Here is a 22,434-nt window from a genome sequence, read left to right as displayed (position 1 = left end):
GAAGTCTGGATGCTGGTGCACCTCCAAACAGCTATGGCTTGGACCAGTTTCAGGTTTAAATCCTTTGGAGACTATGGGTTGGATTTTCAAAGAAATCAGAGGGTATTGAACAGTCATCTCCCCTGGGCTTTTCAAAAACGAGTCTGTATGGAATCACGGAACTGTTTGTGTTGGAAGGGACCTTAAAGATCATCTAGTTTCCAACCCTGCTGCCATGGGCAGGGACACCACGTATCTCCTTTAGTTTTACCATGTATATACTTTAGTTTCTTCTGAGTTTTCCCCTGACTTTACAATCTGGAAGAGGAATGCACCCTAAAGGTTGAGGTAAACGGAGACAGAATAGATGCTTGTGGTTCGTGCAGGTTATTTGTGCGTGACCTTCAGCTAAACTCTTCGCTGTCTGTGCTGTGGTTGCCTTGTCCCTTCCAGAAGGGTACCGGTTCTCGGTGCCTGCAGAGCCTGCGATGGGACTTGGCTGAAGAAGCTGCTCTGGGGCCTTGGAGAAGGCTCTCTGCTTCAGTCCCTGCTGCGATCCTTGCAGAACGGCCCCACTACATTCTACCTCACACCTGGAGGTTCTTGTGTATTTATAAAAGCCCACAGGATAAAGACACACACTGGCTCCTTCCTGGAAGATCCTTCCAAGCTGCGTTCAGTCATGCCTGTGCTAGTCCATCTCCCGCTCGCTGTTTGCCGTGCCGTGGGCTGGTTGGTGTCAGCCACCCGGGGGGAAGGCGGGCTGTGCTCCCCCCTCTCACCCCATCCCAAACCTGGGAGGACGGGGCTGAGCAACGGGGGCAGTCGAGGAGCATCAGCTCTCATGAAGAGACTGCAGAAGGGCTTGACAGTAATCAATCAGTCATGAGTATTTGCTACAGTAGAAATATATGCAGGCGTTTTCAGCCTGAAAAAAGTAATAATTGATTTTTCAATCAAGTTGGCATTTAATGTGTTGGTAACTGTAATAAAGACGAACAAGCCATTAGTCCCAGACAGCATGTTTTCACTTACTTAGCAACTATCTAGACTTTGACCAGGAGTTGCCTAAATAAATGGAACAGAGAAGCATAAAGCATCTCTCCTCCCGGTTGCTTGCTTAGATAGATAGCTTATGAAGTTTGCAGGAGCATCTATAGCTCTGTGTGTGTGTGTGTGTGTGTGTGTGTGTGTACACGAACACCCTCTGGAATAACAGCCCTCATCTCCATAAGGGCCACTGCAGACCCTTGTGATACATATCTGACATGTGCCAGCCTTGCACGCCGCCTCCCTCTCCCCTTGTCTATCCATATCTCTCCTTCTCCCTCCCTTCTTCTACTGTTTTCCGAGTTGCTCTTAAGACAAAGCCTCACCCCTTTGCTTGATTTCCTTCAGCTCCCTGTGGAGGCATTTTGACAGGACCGGCAGGAGTGATCTTGTCCCCGCAGTACCCGGAGCCCTACCCGCCGGGGAAGGAGTGTGACTGGAAGCTGACCGTCTCCCCCGACTATGTCATTGCCCTGGTGTTTAACACGTACGTAGCGGGGAGCTCCTAGCTTCCCCTTCGGTGCCTGCCCATGGGGACAGGGAGGGGGTGGCAGCGGTGGGGTGCTGACTGGGTGAACTGGGTCCGCGTGTGGGTCCGTTCCTGTCTGAAGGAACCAAACCGAACCTGGTAGGACTGGCCCGTAGTCCTGGGTAACCTTTTCCCAGATGTTACCTGAATTTGGGGAAGGTACACAAATTTCAGCGGCAGCTCCTCTTTGCTATGACATGGGTTTGACAGAACATAACCATGCAGCAGCACTGGCTCGTGGTGCTGTGGTTGTGCTCTGGGCTGCATCACCAGCCCCGGGTTCCTGACGTCTGGAACGGAGGCAGAAATGTCCTGTGCTTAGCTGAGGAGCAATTCTGGGGCAGCAGCAGTCCCTCGGCTGTGTAGTTGTACAGCCCAGCAAGACCACAGCCTGCTCCAAGCACCCTTCCTTTGGTCTTGCAGCTTCAGTTTGGAGCCTGGCTATGATTTCCTTCATATCTATGATGGCCCCGATTCACTCAGTCCCCTGATCGGAAGCTTTTACGGCTCCCAGATACCCGAGAGGATAGAGAGCAGCAGTAACAACCTCTTCCTCGCTTTCCGAAGTGATGCATCGGTCAGCAACACTGGATTTGTCATTGACTACACAGGTAAGAGCTGTCTGGGGGTGCCCCTGCCCCAGCTGACTCAGCAAATACACGAGATGTTACCTGCACTTATTCTCAGGTTAAACCACCAGGCTGGACCAAGTGGAAAAGGCTCTAGACACTGTGGAATCTCTTTTCAGGCAGTTTTGCTGCCTTCCTGGAAGGGAAAATTGGGAGTTGAAGAGAGGGGATCCTGCAGGCAGGCAGAAGAGCCAGGGTACATAAAGTAGATATAAGCAGCGTTAAACGGGCTGAGAGTCACGTGTGGCTGCTTCTGTGCAGGGCTTTCATTAACAGAGAAGAGTTTTTACGGTTTGGGGGTTTTTTTGTTCTTTCTTTAAAGAAAACCAAGGGAGGTTCCCAGAGAGTAGTTATTTATGTACAGGCTGTAGTCTGTATAATCTATCTTGCTCCACACTGCATTTAAGTAACTCTGACTTTTAGTGAGGAGAACATGCTGCTTCATTGCAATTTGAGCTTTCAGCATACTAGGGAGTGCTGAACTGTTAACTGGTTATTAGGCGTGCTCCGCATTGCCATGGTAAGATTTATTCTTAGTGACAAGAGCGGCTCTGTCCAAGAAAAGGAGGTGCAGGCGTACATATCCAACATGGGATCTGGGTTTGAATCCTTGATCCTGACGTTCAGGAGTGTACCAGATGACTGGGTGGCTGTATCGAGAGGCAGGGATCGTGGAGGTGGATGCTCAGCTCTCTTGAGTCAGTGGAGCTGTCCTGAAATCTGTGCATTTTGCTTCACTTCAGATTTGAAAGCATCTACTGAAAAATTTGCTGATAATTAGTAAGACGAACAGAACAGTTCGCAGGTATCTGTGCTATGAGAGCAGTGGCTTCTTTTCCTTGCTTGCTTGAGGAGGAGGTAAAACACTGGAATGGTGAGAGACAGGGACAGGGGTGAGAGCTTTGCCTGAGTGCTTTTAGCTGTCACTGGAGTGAGCTGAGAAGTGACAGACCTGGCACTGCTATTCTGGGAGATGGGGGGGGGGAAAGGGAGGCTTTGGCAGGTATGTTCCTTGTTTGTACGTCGGGTAGGTGGAAGAATGAAGTTGTTACAAACCGTAGTAAAAAACGCGCTCTGAAAAGCTGGATCCGATGAGCTGGGATTATGCAGAATGGAGAGAAGGCTTAAAAACTGGGGGGGGGAAAACAGAAACAAAAAATTCTTCCAGCCTGCTCTGGCCTATATAGACTAGTTTGCAGCGTGAGAACAAAGCATTGATGGCTTCAGATGCACTGGCTGCAAGCCACTGTGAAAGCACAGCTGTGCAACCACAGCATAGGCTGTGAAACGGGCTGCTGGACCGCGTTGGCTCAACTTTGTGCTGCGGGAGCAGCGACAGCGTGTGCTGGAGAGCTGATGGGTGCTGCTGCTGCGCCGTCAGCACTGCTGCTGCTTCCTCTGTGTGCTCGGGCAATTCTCTCTTCCTAGATCCTATCTCTGGGCTGCGGTTCCTGCTTTTGAATCTACCTGACCGGTGGTTAAATGACAGTGAAGTGACAATTCTTATTAGTTTGTGCTGAGCAGATGAATGTCCCTCTAGTAAAGTTATGAAACAGTAAGACAAAGACAATTAGCGCTGCTGAAGATGCACGAGATCAATTTTTTTCTGCTCTCATTAGAACTGATTGTACTAAAAGTGAAGTCCGAGGTTTTTTCTTTTCTGCTTTATTTTTGGGCAGCCAGAAAGTATTTAAGAAATTAAATCTCTTTAAATTATGGTGGTTGTGTGATGCATTTTTCTCCTAAACACTCCTACATACTTCCCACAAAGCCTACATGCTTCCCACGTGTTAGTCACGCCTACATACTTCCCACAAAGCCAGACTGCTGGGAGAAAAGACCGAGGCTTTAAGTTTGCTCATTAATTTCCCCACGCTTTAAAAGGAACCTGGGATTCAAGTCTGAGAAGCGGCAGAAAAAAAGAACTTTGGGGGATGGAAGGAGGAAGAAAAGAAATGCAGGAGGGAGCATGTGTGAAAGAAAATCAAATAGCGAGCTCGGCTCCTTGCCAGCCTGGAATCCCAAGTACAGTTCAAAGACACCGGCTTCTCTCAGCCATCCCATTGTGTTTGGCCAGTGCTGCAGCCCGGGCGGGCTTCTGCCCCTATAGCTCCCTAAATACTGTATATCACCTGTGTCAGCTGTATGGGGGATACTCTGAATTACCGGGGGCTTTGTAGTCCTCTTCTGGTGATGTTTGGGGGGGCGGGGGGAAGGCGAAGCAGCCATCTGTCACTGCCTTCTTAAAATCCTGCATCTTCTCTGGGACTGGGACCGTTGTGCTAGCCTGCAGCTATGGTGTGTCGGGTGAATTTCAAACAGCCTCAGCACTTCATCTGAAATTGTTTCAGGGGCAATGGCTCTTCCAGAGGAAGTTGTCCTCTGGGGCCATGAAGAATGGAGAGAACAGAGGCGAGAAGAATGAATTTGGCTTTGATTATGCCAGTTTTTGCATAGAGCATGACAGCGAGGGGGAAGTGGGAATGCAGCAATGCCACAGAAAGGTGTCTGAGGGCAGATCTGCAGCCCGGCGGTTTCCCAGTTTTGCTGCACAGATAGGCTACACCAGCAGGATTTCCGATAGATGAACACATGCCTTCTGCTTTGCACCCATCATGCAGTCAGCTGTGCAGCAGGATGAAAAATCAAGGTTACCAGCATAGCAACCTGAAGTGTGCTTTCCCCATGCATTTGCGGAGGTTTGGGTTGCTGCCTGCATAAAGCCTTGGGCTGGTTCAGAGGGTCAGGTGAAACTTCAGTGCAATAGTTTGGGGATTCAGCTGGGGAGGAATTTATTCTTTGGAATGACTGAGCAGTAGTAAATAGATTTTGGGTTGGTTCATGAAAAGGAAGGCGTGCTTTGCTCAGGCATCCTGTTGAAGGTCTGTTGAAGTTATCACAATCCTTAAAAAGTGCTTGTTTGCAACACCGGCTTAGTTAGTGTTGTGATTTCTGTGAATTTTTTCTGTGAAAGTTTGCAGATCCACGTGAGCCCAAGTGTTAGCCTGCCAGCGCCAAAGCGTGATAAGTTCTTGCTTACAAAATAGGGAAGGGTTAGGAAACAAAAACTTAAACACAGGGAAGGGATGGCTTGTGATACACCTCAAATTTATTTCTCCTTCCAGTTGTTGCTTAATTTTTTTAACAAAATATGGGTTTTAACTCACTATCTCTGCATGTGTTATCTTTTGAACCAAGATAATATTTGTGTGTGTTAGTTATACTTGGGAGACTCCTGGCTGCAGAACAACACTGGATTCCAGAGCTGTTCCCAGTCAGTTTGAAAGACCCCTTGGTATGAGGGTGCCACTGCCCGAAAATGCCAGCAGAGACTCTGAAATTTGGCTGGGGATGAATGTCTAAGGTGAAGCTTATCTTTTCTCATTGGGAAATCAACCGAATTCTAGTAATCACTGCATTGCAACATCTCACAAACCACAGATTTTATTAAGAATGCATTTTATATATTCATACACTTACATTCTTAAATAGAGACCGCACTTTGTAAGCAATGTAAAGGGCAGGCTAGTTGTCTGGAGAACCTTTTCCCAAATTATTCCCTTCCCTTACATTTTGTGAGTGCTGGGGACGTGTTGTCACGAGCACAGAGGTGGGTCCGACTCCATCCGTCGCTGCCTCCAGCTGGGCGACTTACCCTGCTGGGCTGGTGCTGAATGGGACCCGGGGTGCACACGTGGGTTTGGCTCCTCATGCTTGGGGCAGGGAGTGGGAAGGAATTTCCAGGTCGGATGCTCCGAAGCAGGAGGTTTTCTCACGCTTTTTAGTGCTTCCTGTTTCTGTTGTGGGCCAGAAGTGAAGAGGCGTGAAATTGAAAGCAAATGAAGCAAAACTGATTAATTTTCACCCTTCCAAAGGAATGAATAAAAAACCCTAAACCCCAAGCCCTATTTCAAATCCCTTATTATTTCACTAGAACTATTTTGCCCATCCTGAGCTTATAAACATATATTCAGCATTACTTACGGGTTATTTAAGGTGGAAATTCCCCGCAGAAACACTCTTCTGCAAAATCTGTTGCAAAGCAAGCTGTTTAAAAATACCCAGCACCGGTTTTCTGTTAAAACGGGCAGAAATGGGAGATGATGCTTGACCCTAGAACAACATGCATTTGAAAACCAGATCTTTTGGAATATTTTGGGAAAGAGAGTGTGTTTGGGGCGGGGGAGGGGACAGCCCAGCTGCTCAGGGTGCCAAGGCTACACCTGGCCTTGAAGATCCTGATGGGATTTGTCTTGTCTTCAGGATGTGATGATGACTGTTGTGGCAAACTGTCTTCTAGACGATTTCTCTTGGGGTTGTGTTAAGGCTTAACTCTTAATAAAGGCTTGCAGACGTTTACAGACATGGAGTTCGTGATGCCCTTCTCCGACAACAGCTCTCCAGCAAAGCTGTTCCCGAACGTGCAGGTGAAAGCCTGACCTCCTGGTCCAGGAGCTTATGCGGGCTTTGAGTTTTCCTTGGGAAAGGAGGGGTGGGAAGCGCAGAAAATTCTGCTTTCTTTGGACTAATGAACCTGTTCTCATGGCTTTTTTTTTTTTTTTTTTTTGTCTTGACTCTTTTCAAAACATTTGGCAGCCTGAATCCATGTTAATTGGGACATCAGGGTAAAGTCCTTGATTTCTGAAGTGGCTGCGTGCAAATAAAACATGAATTCTAAATGGGTGAGCCACGCTGTACTCACTTCATAGCCTGATAAATCAAAAGCTGGGGAAGCTGTGGCTTGCCCACATCTCTCCACGAGGCTTTCGCAGTCACCACACAACCAAACGCTTCCTTAAAGCTGAGCTCCTTGCCTGCCTTTGTAGCCTGCTGCTGGGGATCATCGGGGCGGAGGCTCGTTCGGCTGGAGATACGTGTGGGACTGGTGTGTCAGGATGCATCATCCTCTGGGGTGAGCGGTGTCCCTGAAGGCACAGCCCCTCAAGGGAACAGAAACAGTCAAGAATGAGGAAGACACAACCAAAGCAGCGGGGCTATTGCTCAGCAGTCCGCCACCACCCTTTTTTCAGCAGTCGGCGGAGTGACTTGAGCAACGAATGTCAAGATTTTTCAAAGTGGGAGCAGAGGCTGAGATCAAGCACATGGCTGAGGGATCTGACAGCTGGGTAGGAGGGTGATTGACAGGTTGAAGCCACATCAACTTGTTAGATGAAAGGCAGTGAGACTGTTCAAAACAACAAGAGAGGCATAAAGTGGTCAGAAGGAAGCTGGTGGATGCGGCTTTTGTATGAAGGGGTCTAGAAGTGAATATTAGCAATTCAAAGAAATAAAGGCTTGTGGAGTGAAAAAAAAAAAATATTTTGGAAAGGTAGATGAAGCATTTATACTTGCAGATGGCTTTTGTGCTACCATGGACTCTGGGCTGTGCCACTGCACCACTCTTCTTCGATGCAGGGGCTGACCGATGCCCGGGAGCAGTTTGTTGCCTCTGTGGGCTGTGGTGACTGGTCTGCCCAGGGCTATTCCATCGTCTGGTGTAATGCTAAAGAGACGGCTGGTGTCTCATAAGGGTAAATGAGGAGGGGATGTGTTCATCCGAGCTGGCCGGAGCGCCAAGGGCTTTGCTTTCCAGTGCTGTGGTTGGAACAAGCTTTTTTGGTCCTCGGCATAGTGAAGCTTTCTCTTTTGTGTCGAGCAGGTATCTCAGCAGGACCTACCATCAGATCACACGGAGGAAATAACGGAGTAAAAATGTTTGCTGGAATTCTAGTCTTAGAAACCCAATCTTCTCCATCTGCATATCGGAGCTCTCTTTTGAGTGCTGCGGCAATCACACATCAAGGCACACGTGTGTGTCTTCCCAGGACCAGATAAACTGGAGCATCCTGTTACTTGGCTGGGAAATGGGGCTGTTCGAAGGACAAGTGGCTTGTCCAGAGAGCTCGTGCAGCAAGGCACCACAGACACAGCAGAGAACCCAGGGCTTCGTGATTTAAAGTTTGGTGATACAAGTGTGTGATGGTCTGTGGGGAGCACTGAGGGGTGACCAGCCTTTGGCTCCCAAAACGGGGAACTGGTGTTCTAGGGAAAAACGGTGGCCTCACTTCTGTGGTTCAGGGTAGCTGTTTCTGGTGGGATCATTTCCCATCCTTTTGTGCCCTGTTTACCTGGATCATTAGCTAGTGGTACAGCTGTTGTGCGAAGGAAACCGTAGAGCTAATCCTGTTTTTCACTGCAAACAAAGAAACAAAAGCAAGATCTGGGGGCTTTACTGTTTTCTATTTCTGCCTCCACCCCTTCCCCAAATACTGAAAGCCTGTGATTTAATGCTTAAACACATCATAATTGTTCACAGACCCACTGCTCTCAGAAAAGCCCTCATCTTTAATGAGCAATTTCCAAATGACAAAAGAGCAGGATTAATCAAAGCCTCTAATTATATTTCATGCAGGAGAAAAAAAAAAAAAAAAAAAACGCAAAAGAAGAAAAAAGCCCTTCAGAAGAAGAAGGAAAAAAATATCCAAGTCCTGACAGCTCTGTAGTCTTTACTGGAATTTTCATATGTAAATGGGGTTTTTAACTCTGCAGGGCATAGTGAACAGAGAGAAAAATGTCTTCATTTTGTCTAACTACTTGTAATCATTTTGCCATAATTGCAGCCATGCTGCACATCTGGAGAATCAACCAGCTAGCACATGGCACTATGTATTTCCATGGTGAGAGCAGACAGCTCTTAGATACAGGAATGATAGGTGCCAAGGAGCTAACGCGAACAGATGTAGCGTATCTGAAATACTTTGCATGTTCGGTCTGTGTTTATATGCCCTGGTTTGCAAAGTTCCTTGCAGCCCGTCCCCTGTGCAAGAAGGGAGAGCCAGTGCAGATAGTTAAATCAAAGCTTTGCCTCGTGCATTGGATTTTGGGTACTGGCAGGAATGCGTGTGAACCAAAGCCTTCCTTCTTCCAGCATGCTTGTACTGGAGCTGAGCATCAGAGAAGGCTCTGGACCAGAATCTGACCTGTACAATTCCCCAGCTTCAGCAGCAGGAGTGAATGTTTGAAACCTAAACTCTGCGCATGGTACCAGTCTTCATGATACGCTTGAGTGAGGTTGCCAGCTGAGAAAAGCCAAAACCATGCCGTTCACCAAAATTTTAGAGTTAGCTGTATCGAACCTGTAAAGATCTTGGCAATTCTGTCTTGCAGAAAATCCCCGGGAGTCGTGCTTCGACCCTGGTTCCATTAAGAATGGCACACGAGTGGGCACGGATCTGAAGCTGGGATCTACGATCACCTACTACTGCGACGGGGGCTATGACATTGAAGGGGGCTCCACGCTGACGTGCATAATGGGAGGGGATGGAAAACCCACGTGGAACAAACCTCGACCTACCTGTACAGGTGAGGCTCGGGGGGGAAAAGGGGAGTAGAGAGCGATCTGCCTATTGCCAGATACTTCAGCACCTTATCCTAATGAAAAGCTTAACATCACTTTTCCATAGAGCTGCTTGCAGAGGGGATTTTTCATAGTGTTTCATTATAATCCATTTTTTTAACAGCCAGAGGTCGGGAAGACCTGACTTTTATGAGGTTTCTTTTGAGAGAGACAGAAAACTGGGCACAAAAGGTGATGTGTGTGACAAATCCCGTGTCCCTAGTGCAGGGCAGGATTTAGGGAGCCACTGCAACATTTGCTTAACTTCATCCCTGCTAATCAGAGTCCTGAAACCTGTGGTTTCCTGAGCAGGGCCAGAGTTACTGAGAAAATAAAAGATTTTTTTTTTTTTTTTTCATAGGGGTTCTGTAGTTTGGTTTGTTTTCTGGCTTAACGAGAACATGGTTTAAACGGTGGGTTTGCGGTCAGACCTTCTTCGTCTGAGAAGTGAGTCAAGAGATAGCTGTCAGTCCGTGGTGACGGGGAGAATGACATCCCTGGCTTGGCAAGGCGCTGGCGGGGAGGACGGCATTCCCGCTGGAGCCGGGCTTCTGCCACGGAGAAAGGGCGAAGGGAGTGGAGCTCATTCCGACCGGTCCTGAGCGCTGAGTCGGGTGGAGAGCTGTGCAAATCACGCGTTAGCCTACACCCCACGCACGGCATCCCTGAGCCTTACCACGGTCTCCATAATGAAATGTGAAGTAGGCATGAGCTCGGGTTAGGATAAGTCTGATTTTTCTTAAAAGAACTTGCAGCGAGGGCTGCGCTGCCTGAAGTGGGCAGGGGTCCCGGGCAGGCTGCGGCGGGGGCGCGCTCGGCGAGCTCTCCTTCATTTCTCTCACAGCACCCTGTGGTGGGCAGTACACAGGCTCGGACGGCGTCGTCCTCTCTCCAAATTATCCCCAGAACTACACCAGCGGACAAGTCTGCCTGTACTTCATCGTTGTGCCGAAGGACTACGGTATGGGTTGTGGGGGGTGTTTGGAAATCTGTCCTGCTGTCTGTGCAACTCTCTCGTTTGGTTTGTTTGTTGTTGTTTGAACAAAGCCATAGAATAAGTGCTTATATAAATGGAGATAAGAGAGACTGGGAAATAGTAAGTGGTGCTGTGGGATGCTATTTATACTTTGTGGTAGTCGGTAAGGGTGATGGGAATTTTGTGAATTTCAAAATCTATCAAAAATTAGAGGGCAAAAAAACCCCCAACCTAACAAAACCCACCATCTTGTGATTCCTCTTCCAGTTCCTGCACTATATGCAGTCATGCAGAGTTGAGAAATCAGCAAAAAGTAATTCATGGTGATTAATGCTAGCAGCAGACTCAGAGGACCTGCAAGAGTACAAAACGTATTTACCATAAACACATGCTAACTCTGCCGCTAAATAATCTGTGCAGAAAAGCACATCGGTGTATGGGTTTGTGGATGTGCAGCTATAGTACTTATGACTAATTTTTATTTTTAAATAACACGTAAACTAAATTTTAAACCAGATCCAATTAAATGGGCTGTCATTCTTTTATAGACTCTGATGCTGCTTAATTTTGGTCAGAGCTGGAATACGGGAGTGATCAATGTTGAAGAAACCTCTGAGGCAGCTAGCTGGATATTAGTATTGGTTAACATATTTTCTTGTTTGAAGGGAATTTAAAGTTCTTAAAGAGCAGTGGCACTGACAGCTCTGGCAGGTGAAGGTGTCTAAATTCTGTTATTTGATTCTGTTTCTCCGTGCATCGTATCGATCCAGCCAGTCCCTGTGGTCTTTTCAGTTGTTTGTGATTTCCTTTGCTAAGATAGCAAGGTGTGAAACGAGGAGCCCGTGTTCAGACATCAGTTATAAGCTCCTTTCACTGAAATCGCCCTTTTGCCTGTGCGCATCTCAGGTCCATCTGAGCTCCTGGATCTAACTGATGAAATACTGCCTCTTAACCTCTTTTTCTAGAGCTGATCTTGATATTGTCTTAAGAAACACAATAACTAGAGGGCTAGGGGGGCTTGATGTGCAAGCCTGACTTTTGCCTGCGGTAGGATGATGGCTAAATTAGTTTCTCTTCTCCACCTGCTACCTTTCAATAGCTTCATTAAAAACAAGCAGGGAAACCCGTAGTAGTGAATGTTATGCATTTCCCATCTCCTTTGCTTCTCGGATTCTGCGTAAGCAGGCATCAGGGTGTGCTGTCGTCACTTTTCCAGTGTTCCTAACATCAAAGCTGTGTGGAAACCTGAATGTGCAGGAAAGAAATGTCGTAGCTTGGTGGATGATGAATTTCACAGCAAGGGACCTCTCAGCTTGTGAGTCTGCAATTGGGCACTTAGAACTGGAAAATGCAAAGCTAGGAGAAGAGACAAAGTGGAGGGAAAAAAATCTTCTAAGTGCAGATTTGGGAGAAAAAAACCGTATTGTATTCTGAAAAATAAAGATAAATAACCGAAGTCTCTTGGCTCAAGCTGAAAAAAAATGCTCTGCTCATCTCATTATTATTTTCTCCCTTTCATAAGCTCTGCCTACTCCTGGGTGCATTTACAATGTCTGCAGTAAGACCCAGGGCACTGCGCGGCTCCCTCGTTAGCAGTCTCTGTTAATAAAATGGCGAGTGTCCTCTCTCCTTAGCAGTCATCCTCCCTGACCAGAGAGGTTCCATCTAGAAACCAAATTCTTCAGGACGGGGATTCTTTTATTCAGGTTTTGTACGATGCATAACCCGATGGGAGCTTGCTTCCTGCCAGGGGTTTGGTACAAATAATAAATAATAATTATCCATTGGTGAAATTATATACCTTGTGTTATGTAGGCAGGCGAATGGGATGATTCATAGAAGAATCCCGTTTGGCCTATGAATCAGTGTTAAGGCGCACTGGCAAGGGAACACGGGGGAGGCTGGTTGCTGCTTCTGTTATGTCTACTTTGCGGATAAATAAAGGGCTCCCATCTTCCAGGCCTGTCAGTCAGACCCTTTATAGCTTTGCCAAACTCCTGAAATAAAAGCAGCCCAAGTGCCTGGGCACTCCTGGTGATGCCGAAAAACCTCGGAATGAAGATTTTTTTTTGTGTACTTTTAGCAGCAAGGTATTTATTTTCTGCGCAGGGGAGGAGGTGGTTCACACCACAGAAACTCGCCCCGAAGCACAGGTGTGAAACAGGCTAATTTATACATTTGACATACATGATGGCAACATCTTTTCATACGTTATTCATGTAATTGCAACATCTCATTGCATATTAATGATGGGCAGAGTCTAGGCGGGGCCTGGGTGAGTTTAGGCGGAGTATTCTCTTGGCATCCATTTTGAGAGGGTCGTTCCGGCCTTCGGCCTCGCTCAGGTGGTCTTCCTCAGAGCGCTGCACTTTGCAGCTTTCTTTCATCAGTGACCCTGCCAGGATCTTGTACATGAATCTTGGCTTGCTACCATTTTTTTCTATTGATGTGTCTAACTCTACCTAATTTATAATTTCTAGTACCTGGTACAGCGATTTCCAACAGTGGCTGAGGCCTGGGTGCAGTGAGCAAGAACAGGGTGATTCGGCACTACACACTGTGGTTCCTCAGGAACCAAGTCAAGCGATCTTGTAAGGCAGGACAGAACTTTTACCTGAGACTTTTCTCAGGTGGATCTTTAGGTTTTTAGGCCTTTTTCACCGGCCCTGGCTGCTTAGGGGTGGCAGCGCAGGGCATCCCACCGCCCGCCCTGACCTGCGCTCCCTCTCCCCGCAGTGGTCTTCGGGCAGTTCGCCTTCTTCCAGACCGTGCTCAACGATGTCATCGAAGTCCACGATGGCCCCAACCAGCAGTCCCGGCTTCTCAGCTCCCTCTCAGGCTCTCATACAGGTAGGGAAGGTGTCCCTGTGGCTGCTGGGCAAAGCAAACTAAAAATGCAGCCTGGTGTTTAGCACCTTGCCCTGTGCCGCCCGCCTGTGTCGCTAATGCCATACTCTCCATCTCCTGGTTTCTCTCTTTCTCCTCATCTAGGTGAATCATTGCCATTAGCTACCACCAACCAGATTCTTATCAAATTTACTTCCAAGGGTCAGTCTACAGCCAAAGGTTTTCATTTTGTCTACCAAGGTGAGTACAGGCGTGTTCTGCGGATGTCCTCAGGTTGGTCCCCAGAGAACGGTCAGAACCTCGGTGATGTCCTGATGTGTCCTGACCTGCTTTTGGCACCTGTGGGTCCTTGCACACTTTCTGGCCTAACGGGAAATACCACGGAAGATTTAAGATTCTATTTTGGCAGCGGTGAACTTGCAGGGCTCCTGTAGGTACTTCATATTCAGACCTTCCGTTTTCACTTGGCCTCAACCCTCGCGCGTCCTAGGATTAGTATCAGAAGTATCTCATTGAATCATGCCCTGAGTACACAGCGAGTTCTGAAGTTTTCTACCCAAGCAATTTCTCCCACTGGTGTTTTCGCACATTTCTCAGTGTAAGCAGCTGAACGCTTGTCTGGCAGCTCGGCAAAATCCTTCCTCCCTGCATGTCACAGGCTCAGGTCTCCTGCTGTCAAACTTTCACCCCTTGATCCTTTCGGTAACAGCTTGCATTGCATCAGGCAAGTCCCACTCGGAGATTTTAAAGTAGTAAACAGAAAGTGATGCGCAGAGTAGTGGGAAAACAGAAGGACTCGCTCACCCACGTGCTCTGTGTAGTTACCCGTGGCTCAGCCAGGCTCTGGCATGTGCATTGCCGTGAGGCGGTGGCAGCAGCACGGGCAACCTCTGCCTGCTCCGGGGGCAAAGCGAAGCGTGCTTTAGGTTTTATAGGACCCAGAGATCGGCTCTCTTGAATTTCTGTCCAATTATTGTAGTTCTGATAGTAATCTTCAAAAATTTCAGCAAAGCAAAGGTTTTGATGAAATCGGTGAAGATCACCTCCTCACTACCGCATGCTAATTATCAGCTGCACGCTCGTCAGTGATTACTGCACGGAAGGCAAGAGTAACTGAAAGAGCCAGCCCTGGTTTTGATCTGCCTGGCCAGGCTCTAATGACGTTTACTCTCATTTTTACACATATGATCTCCCCCTCCCCGAGCCTCCCCCATGCAGCGAGGCGCGTGTGCGGCGAGTCGCCCCACGGCGGGGGAGTGGGCAGCGTGATGGGAGCAGCCTGGCGAGCACAGGGGCACAGTTCTCCCCACGGTTTGGTCGAGGCTGAGCACCCGCTCGTCAGTCACCAGCCACCGAGCAGGGCTGCAGAGCCATATTGGCTATCTTGGTTTTGCCCGAAGTAACGCATTGTCATAAGTGGCTCCTCTCTGCCTCCACGTCCCCCTCCACTGACCACTGGCACACTTCAGCCTCTTGCCAATCACCTCGCGTGATGCCTTTGGCAGTGGGTTTGACATTCACCTCGCTGAATGAAATCAAAATCAAACAATACAGCTAATGTGCTCATCATCTCCGTGTTTTTCCACTCCCAGCAACTCAGGCATTAAACACTGATGAATTGTAAAGCAACTCAGAGAGATGAATTGATTTCTTCCTCAGCAACAAGATTTCTTTGACTCGTTTTCCCCCTTGCTTCCCTGTCAGCCTCTCTGTTCCCTTCGACTGGGAGCTTCTTGTTCCCAGTATGGAGCAGGAATGCAGGCAATTTCAACAGCTGGCGATGCAGCAACGCAACTTAAATTCCCCTTTTCTTTTTTTAACCTTTCTCATCATGAAGAAGACTGATTAAATTTCCTGTCCTTTATAGTAATGAGGCCAAGTAAGCTAAGAAACCTAAAGGGTTTTCCGCTGAGGCTGTAGCAGTATATGGCAAACAGGTTTTGGGAAGTCACTGCTGAATGCCTTGGTTTCCCTGTTTAGAAGTGACCTTTCTGATGCAATGGTCATTTTTCGGAAGGCAAACAGTCTCCTCTTAGGAAGCACGCGTGGTTCTGTAGTGACCTAGCTGCTTTTATTTCAATTAGCACTTGAATTGTCAGAAGTTTGAGTGAAATGTTATTTCTTTTTCTTCTCGATCATCATGTTTGGGTTCAGCCTGTCTTTGGGGTTTAGGTATAATCAATTCCTTTGTTTTGGTTTCAACGGATCTTTAATTTGGCACTTAATATTTCCAAAATATGTCCTCTAACCGTTTTTTTTTTTTTATTTTCTCTTTTTGCTTTGCAACCACTCACTGGCCTGCTGGTTCCTGCTGCCTGCCATGCCAGCGGTTCCTCGGACCAGTGCCACCCAGTGCAGCTCAGTGCCAGAGCCCCGCTATGGCCGGCGGCTGGGCAGCGATTTTGCGGTGGGAGCAGTGGTGCGGTTCGAGTGCAGCGCTGGCTACGCGCTCCAGGGCTCCCGCAGCATCGAGTGCCTCACCATGCCCGGGGCGCTGGCTCAGTGGAACGTTTCGGTACCCACCTGTGTCGGTAGGTAACTACAGAGGAAAAAAAGGCAAAACAATTCAGCAGTTTGTGCTAGAAAAATTAAAGACGCTATTTGGAATGAGTAAAAAAACCCCACCAAACACAAAAGCTAAAAAAAAAAAAACCCAACAAAACCCTAAAACACCAGTGAAACAACAACAAAATCATTTCTTACCTCTTACATACAAAAGCCAGGCTTGCCTGTGAAGAAGGGCAGTTAACCCCACATGTCAGGGAAGGGACCTTCTGATCCTTTGTGAACTTTTTGAATGAGTATTGACTCGTGAGATCCAGGACAGCATCTAGAATTAATTACATCTGTCTGAAAGCTGCTTTCAGCTCCTTTGGAGGAGAGCAGTTCCTAAAGCACCATCCTGGTGGGCTGTTGTAGCCAACTTTCCCCACACCCAAGGACTGTACACTCCTTGCGTCAGAAGTTGTATGAGTCACTGAAAAGAGGTTTATTCATACAGATCTAATCCTCAAACCGTGAGCCAACTCTGCCTGCTTTTGTGTCTGTGGATAGATGCTTGAAAGAGAATATTTTTTTGTATAAAGCCAAGTCTTTCCGCTTTCCAACAGCTACTTTGCTTGTTTCAGTGCCATGCGGTGGAAATTTGACTGAACGCAAAGGAACCATCCTGTCCCCTGGCTTCCCTGAGACGTACCTGAATAGCCTCAACTGCGTGTGGAAGATAACGGTTCCCGAAGGAGCAGGGATACAGGTACAGGGCTCCTGGCTGGCTGCAGCATGGGATGGAGAGGAGAAGGCACGGTACCCAGTGCACTTAGAGGCCACGTGTTATGAAGTTGCCGCTCCTCACAGGAAAAAGATGGGTTGAACGTGTAATTCTCTAGAATCAGACATTCGTTTACACTGTGACTGCCAAAAGTGGGTAATACTTCAATGTATTTTTTGCCTCCTGGAGGCACTCTCTGTGGGAAATCAGCTGGAGCTACGTGGCTGTTCTGGTGTAACAAAATAATTGCGGTATTTTGGGCATATATCTTTATACTGCTTAATTATGCAATGTTGAAAGCAATGTAAGCGACACCGAGGAAGAGTTGCTTGCTCGGAGTGCCTGCGTGGATTTGTTATGCCAGCAGAGTTGCGGCGCTATGATTATACAATTACAGCTTTGCTGTTCATTGTCTCCAGGTAAATGAGCTCTCTCTTCAGGTCTTTTTGTGGTCCTTATCATTTCTCTGCAGAAATCGTCCTGCAAGCTAGAGGGTGTTGAGAATTAAGCCCAACATCAGAGACCAAACCTTAGATAAAGTTCCCATTCAGCACACACGTGCCTTGTCCTCACGGAAGGCATCTTGCCGTGTGTTGCGCTGACATTGCTTGATGCACAGGAGATGGATTCTTTAACAGGTCCATTCATTCCACAGGCCTCATTATCAGAGGGTTTCTTTTTTCTTTCTACCACTTTGTCTGCGAGGGTTTTGTTCCTGAAGTGCTTTTATTTCTCCATCATGTACTTGGCTAATGGATTTGTAGGTGCGTTCTTCCCTCTCCGCAGCACTCCCGGCTGTTGGCACACAGCAGTCATGTTTATCTCAAGGGTTTTATTGAAACATCATCTCTGCCTTGCTGGATTACAGTCCTGCTCTCCCAGATGGGGGTTCTGGGACCCACCATCAGAACCCAGCACCAAAACCTGGGTGGACAGGGCTGGTGGGAGCAGCGCTTGGGGGCTTTCGCAGCAAAACAGGACAAGCCGGGGGAAATATTTTGAGCCCTCTGTGTCCAGTCTGACAAATTCTGCTCCCCTCTTTGGTTTCAAAGCCGTCTGAAAGAGTGTTTTCAAAAGCTGCAGAGCTCACTGTCAGTACTTCCCTGTTCATCTGAAATTTTAGCTGCTCCCAAAATCCCCCGGTGACAAGAAAGATCCATTTTGCTCAGCCAAACATCTGAACAGTTGAGGCAGTTGGCGAGTTGCTGGGGACTCCTGGGAGCAGGAGGTGATAATTCACTTAATTTTTAAAGCGATATAAATAGATGCCTGTATTCTGCGCTGCCACGTCCTGAATACAAACCCTCGCTGCCACTTCTCAGCCCTTGGAGGTCTTTTTGCCCGGCGGTTATGCTTAGAGGAAAGCGCGTATCGCATTGGGCTGTTAGAAGCGTGTCTCTTCTAAGTTTCCCACTTTTTTGGTTGTGCCAACGCAGCGCTCTGGCGTGTAAAACTGGAAAACATAAGGCAAAGTGTTTTAAAGGCTTGGTGGCTGTGGTTTTTTGAGCCCCTTTCCTGCTGGATGTGATCCCTTGCGAGGGAAATAAATATTTTGGGGTGTAACACAGAAGGCAGGCAAATGAAAAAGCGTGTCCCCTGGCTGAGCTCTGCCCCTGCAGTTGTTAGGTCTAGAGTGGGAATTTTTCCAGCAGGAAAAAATTTTTCAGTCTGACCCCTTCCTCTGGTGCTCAGCGAGAGCCAGTGTGGCTCCGCAGCGGTGCTGCCATCTCTGCTCCCGGTGTGGGGGATGCGATGCCATCGGCGTGCTGGCCCGGCCGCCCCTCGGCTCTGCCCCGAGACACAGCCCGCTGGCGACAGCATCACCTTGTGACACCGGGATGTCCACTGGAAGTCTTCTAGTGGGAAAAAAGGCATCGTGGAAGGTCTTGGACCTCGGGGAGTAAAAGAGCGGCCATGAAGCCCTGCACAGCCCAGAGGCAGGGTGATGGCCGCGGTGGCTGTTTACCTGCCCCGCTCACATGGGCTCTGCTCCCCTGGTCACCCGCTTCTGTGCACGAGATGTTCTGTGTTATTAGATACTAATTTAAGCATCAGTTTACCCTCATTTTGTACAACAATTAAAGGTTAAACAACTGTAAATCAGAGGAGGAGGTGAAATTAAAGCTTTCTTGGTAGCGGCGAGTCACTAGCAGGATTTTTATGTAATCAGTGTACGAGCTAGCACTTCTGCTATGAATTATTCATTCCTGTAGCAAACCTTCCTGAGTGAATTAATTTATATACATGGCAGTAAATAGATGCAGATCCCTTGTGAATCCACATGTCAGACTAGAATTAGGACCTTAAAAATGTTTATTCCGTTAAGCTGGGGTGGAGGGAAGAGAATAAATAATTTAGAAAATTTAAGAGCAAACAAAATGCACATTCTCAATCCAGGTTCTCTTGCAGTAATGCAAATGACAATAGGGGTGTAATTACGCAGGCTGAGGGGTATCGACTTGGTCAGTGTAATCAGTAATGGCTCTGCAGGGGTCACTGCAATTTCTGCTAGATGAACACCACTTTTTTTTTTTTTTTCTGGGGGGGGGTCCAAACTTTGCAGGAACTTTATAGCCTGCTTTATTATTCAGAATAAATCAAGGAGGAAAAAGGTTAAACCGGCACAAATAATGGGGGTTGATTTTATTTTTTTAGTATTATTATTTTTTATTTTAATGTGCATCGTTTATGTTTAGCAGGGCGAAGGCAAGCAGGGTATTGGGAGTGGGTGAGTAAAGCCAGGATAAGAAGACTGCAGGAATAAGGGGGGGAGGGGTGGGTGGGTGGGTGCATGGGTACGTGTGGGTGGGTGGGTGCAGTCAAGGTGTGCAGGGCGCTGAAATCCTTTGGCAGTGCTCAGTCCAGCGAACGCGTCCTGCCGAGCGCGGTGCTTCAGGGAGTCATTCCGCTGAACTCCGCGGGACCCCGGCAGATCAGAAGCATTAGGCTTAGCAGGAGATCTTTGTCCAAAGAGCCGTCAAAGAGCGGAGGCTCCGCAGTGAGCAGATGTGTGAAGGCTGGAGATAAAGGGGGGTCCACCTGCCGGAATGGCCAATGTTCTGGCGTTCTCCCCAATCCTACCGGCAGCAGTGCCGAACCACTGCAGCTTCTGCTGCATGCCAAGAAATGCAGCCTTTTATTTGGAGCCAAGTCTTAGTGCTCCTGATTTGTCTCTAAGGGTCCTTTTTTGAGGTTGTTGGCCTAGCAATTTAATTTGAGGTACCCAGTGTTTGAAAATTTCATCTCAAGCTTACAGATTAAAGCTGGGGTTTTTTTCTGCTGCTGTTGGCTTTCTCTCGGGTTTGCTGTCCGACTCGCTCAGGCAGTTCACCACACCTGATCTACAGCACAGTTTATTTTCCTTAATGGGACACCGAATACTTCGAACTGCCAGCGTTTAGGAATAAAAGCAGACTCCATTTTAATGGTAATCAAGGAAAACAAATCTGTGCAATTACATGTAGATCTTTGCTCGAGTGTAAGAGCTGCTTTTCAGTGTATATGCAGATTTATCAGATCTCAGGATGTTACTCATTTGAGGAATGCATTGATGTTCTAACAAACAGAGTCAAGTGGCCGACCTGAGCCTCCAAACCTCATAGGGCATGGCAGAGAAAGGTGGGAAATTTGAAAATGCGACTTCAGTGATTTGACTAAAAGCTGAGAAAAAAAAGGCAGCGGCAAGAACTTCATTAGATCAAAAAAAACCTTGTGGTTTAATGCGGGTTTCTTTGTTTTTAGTTCAGTTCTTGGGTTGCCAGTGGTTGCCTTCATTTGAAAGCGTTGCAAAAGTCTTCAGGGATTTCTCAAAACAGAAAAAAAAAAAAAAAGGCTCCAAATCTCCGCTGCTGTAAATTAGCTGTGAAAATACAGGAGCTCTCCCTTTGCAGCAGCAAAAGACAGCACCCCTGACTCAGAAGTGTGGGGTTTGCAGGGACACAGCTGTGTAACCCAGGTGGTGGTACTCAGAGGCAATAGGTCTCCAAGTTTTGCCAGCACAGATAAATAGCACTGCTGACTTACGGCCCCAGGGTGTGTTGCTGCCCTCATTAGCGGCCCTTTCATCGGTGCTGTTGTGGTTTATTAGCCTGATGCAGGAGTTGTACTGTTACTTCTGTTTTTTTCTCTCCAGATCCAGGTGATCAGTTTTGTTACTGAGCAGAACTGGGATTCCCTGGAAGTGTTTGACGGAGGAGATAACACCGCCACCATGCTGGGCAGTTTCTCCGGTACGTGTTCAGCATCGTGTTCGGTGAAGCCCGCCGGCACGTGCTTCATTCCTGCTCACATCGGCTGGACTTCAGCACGTACATAAAATTAAGCGTATATTTAAGTGCTTCAAAAACTTGGAACAGATTTAAGTGCGTCGTTAGAGGGAATCACATGCTTTGCTGAACTGGGAATGGGGCTGCTGTCCTCCTGCATGAAATGTTGATAGAGAGCCTTAAAGGCAAAACCAAGGGGTGAGGTTTGGGGTTGTTTTTTTTTTTACAAGACCCCACAGCCTGGAGGTGGGAGTTGCACAGCAGTGCCGGGCTGTGTGGGGTTAGCTCGGAGCACGGTGCTCGGCGGGTTAACCTCTCTGAGTTGCACCAAAATGGATGAAGGGCTACAAAACAGCCTTTCTTGTGCCTGACAGTGGGGCCAGTGGCTTTTAGCAGAGCAGGGAGCAGCCGGCAGCCCAAGAGCATTGTAAAGCTTTCAACTAGCAGAGCCACTTGCAAGCCGATGGCCCCGGTTCTTGCTTATCTAATGACCAGATATCTTCAAAGCGCTCTGAGGTTTCTGAGGAGAAGGGTCGTGCGTAAAGACCTGCCGACTCCGCGCCCGGCTCTGCCTTTGGGATAGCACTGCCTTGACCTGGTGCTGCAGCAGCTCCCAAGTGGGGAGGCAGGAGAAGGAATCCCGACTTTGCGGGGGACCTGAGCTCCACCCACGCTGTTTCTCATCCTGGTTCCCTTCTCGACGCTTTTAGTCTGTCTGGTCTGTAAGTGGTAAAACTTCACATGATTAAATTCACCAGTAGACTTTGAAAAGGCCATTGCGGAGAAGCCTTGGGTATTTCTCAATTGGCCTCATTAGAACCTGATCAAAACCAACAGAGCTTGTTAAGTTAAAGGACTTTCTGTTCTCAGCCTCTTCTGTAGCTAGTCTCCGAGGACACGGAGGAGGAAAAAAGAATCCTCTTCAGTATCTTTGTGCACCTCTTGTTTTCCCAGGAACTACAGTGCCTGCGCTGCTGAACAGCACTTCAAACCAGCTCTATCTGCATTTCTATTCGGATATCAGCGTCTCTGCTGCCGGCTTTCACCTGGAATACAAAAGTAAGAGCATCTCAGCCTTGATCTCGCAGTTCCTCTGAGCAGTGGGGAGATGGTTACAGAGCCGTAGCCTTGTAGGAGTGGAAGCTGCTTAGTGGGGAAGGGGCGGTGAGCTTTGAGGATCATGCTTATGTGGTTCCCCGCTCTTAAGCTGTGGAGAGGGGGTGACCATGAAGTGGAGAATAGATGCAGCAGAGGTGACATGGGGTCATGGGGTGCCCCTCGTCTTGCTGCTGATGCACTTTGCAGCACCTGTTTGGTTTCTGTGTTGTAGCGCAGGAGGAGCTGTGGAGGCCAAAATGTTAAAAATTCATGGAGAGTTGGCCTGTTCAACGCAGTGCTGTCATCTTTGCTCGGGAAGTGCCTAAAATGATGCTTGCCAGAGTTTGGGAGGGACTGCCTGCTCTTTGCATTCCGTATCGGTCATCGCTGGAAACAG

At 47.9% G+C, this 22,434-nt stretch overlaps 1 protein-coding gene across 1 annotated transcript in view; it reads left to right on the top strand.

Annotated features, from left to right (window-relative positions):
• CSMD2 (CUB and Sushi multiple domains 2) overlaps nucleotides 1-22,434 on the top strand; it is a 161,582-nt gene that overhangs the window by 72,798 nt on the left and 66,350 nt on the right. The window contains 10 exon segments of the mRNA XM_055704884.1: nucleotides 1,378-1,516; nucleotides 1,982-2,169; nucleotides 9,355-9,549; nucleotides 10,428-10,544; nucleotides 13,296-13,409; nucleotides 13,551-13,646; nucleotides 15,734-15,937; nucleotides 16,535-16,659; nucleotides 20,807-20,903; nucleotides 21,894-21,998. Coding sequence (XP_055560859.1) covers nucleotides 1,378-1,516; nucleotides 1,982-2,169; nucleotides 9,355-9,549; nucleotides 10,428-10,544; nucleotides 13,296-13,409; nucleotides 13,551-13,646; nucleotides 15,734-15,937; nucleotides 16,535-16,659; nucleotides 20,807-20,903; nucleotides 21,894-21,998 — 1,380 coding nt within the window.

Source organism: Falco cherrug, chromosome 3 (genome assembly GCF_023634085.1).
Source record: "Falco cherrug isolate bFalChe1 chromosome 3, bFalChe1.pri, whole genome shotgun sequence".
Classification (NCBI taxonomy): Eukaryota; Metazoa; Chordata; class Aves; order Falconiformes; family Falconidae; genus Falco; species Falco cherrug.
The sequence above is the reverse complement of the archived record's forward strand: the minus strand, read 5'-3'. Positions and strand labels throughout refer to the sequence as shown.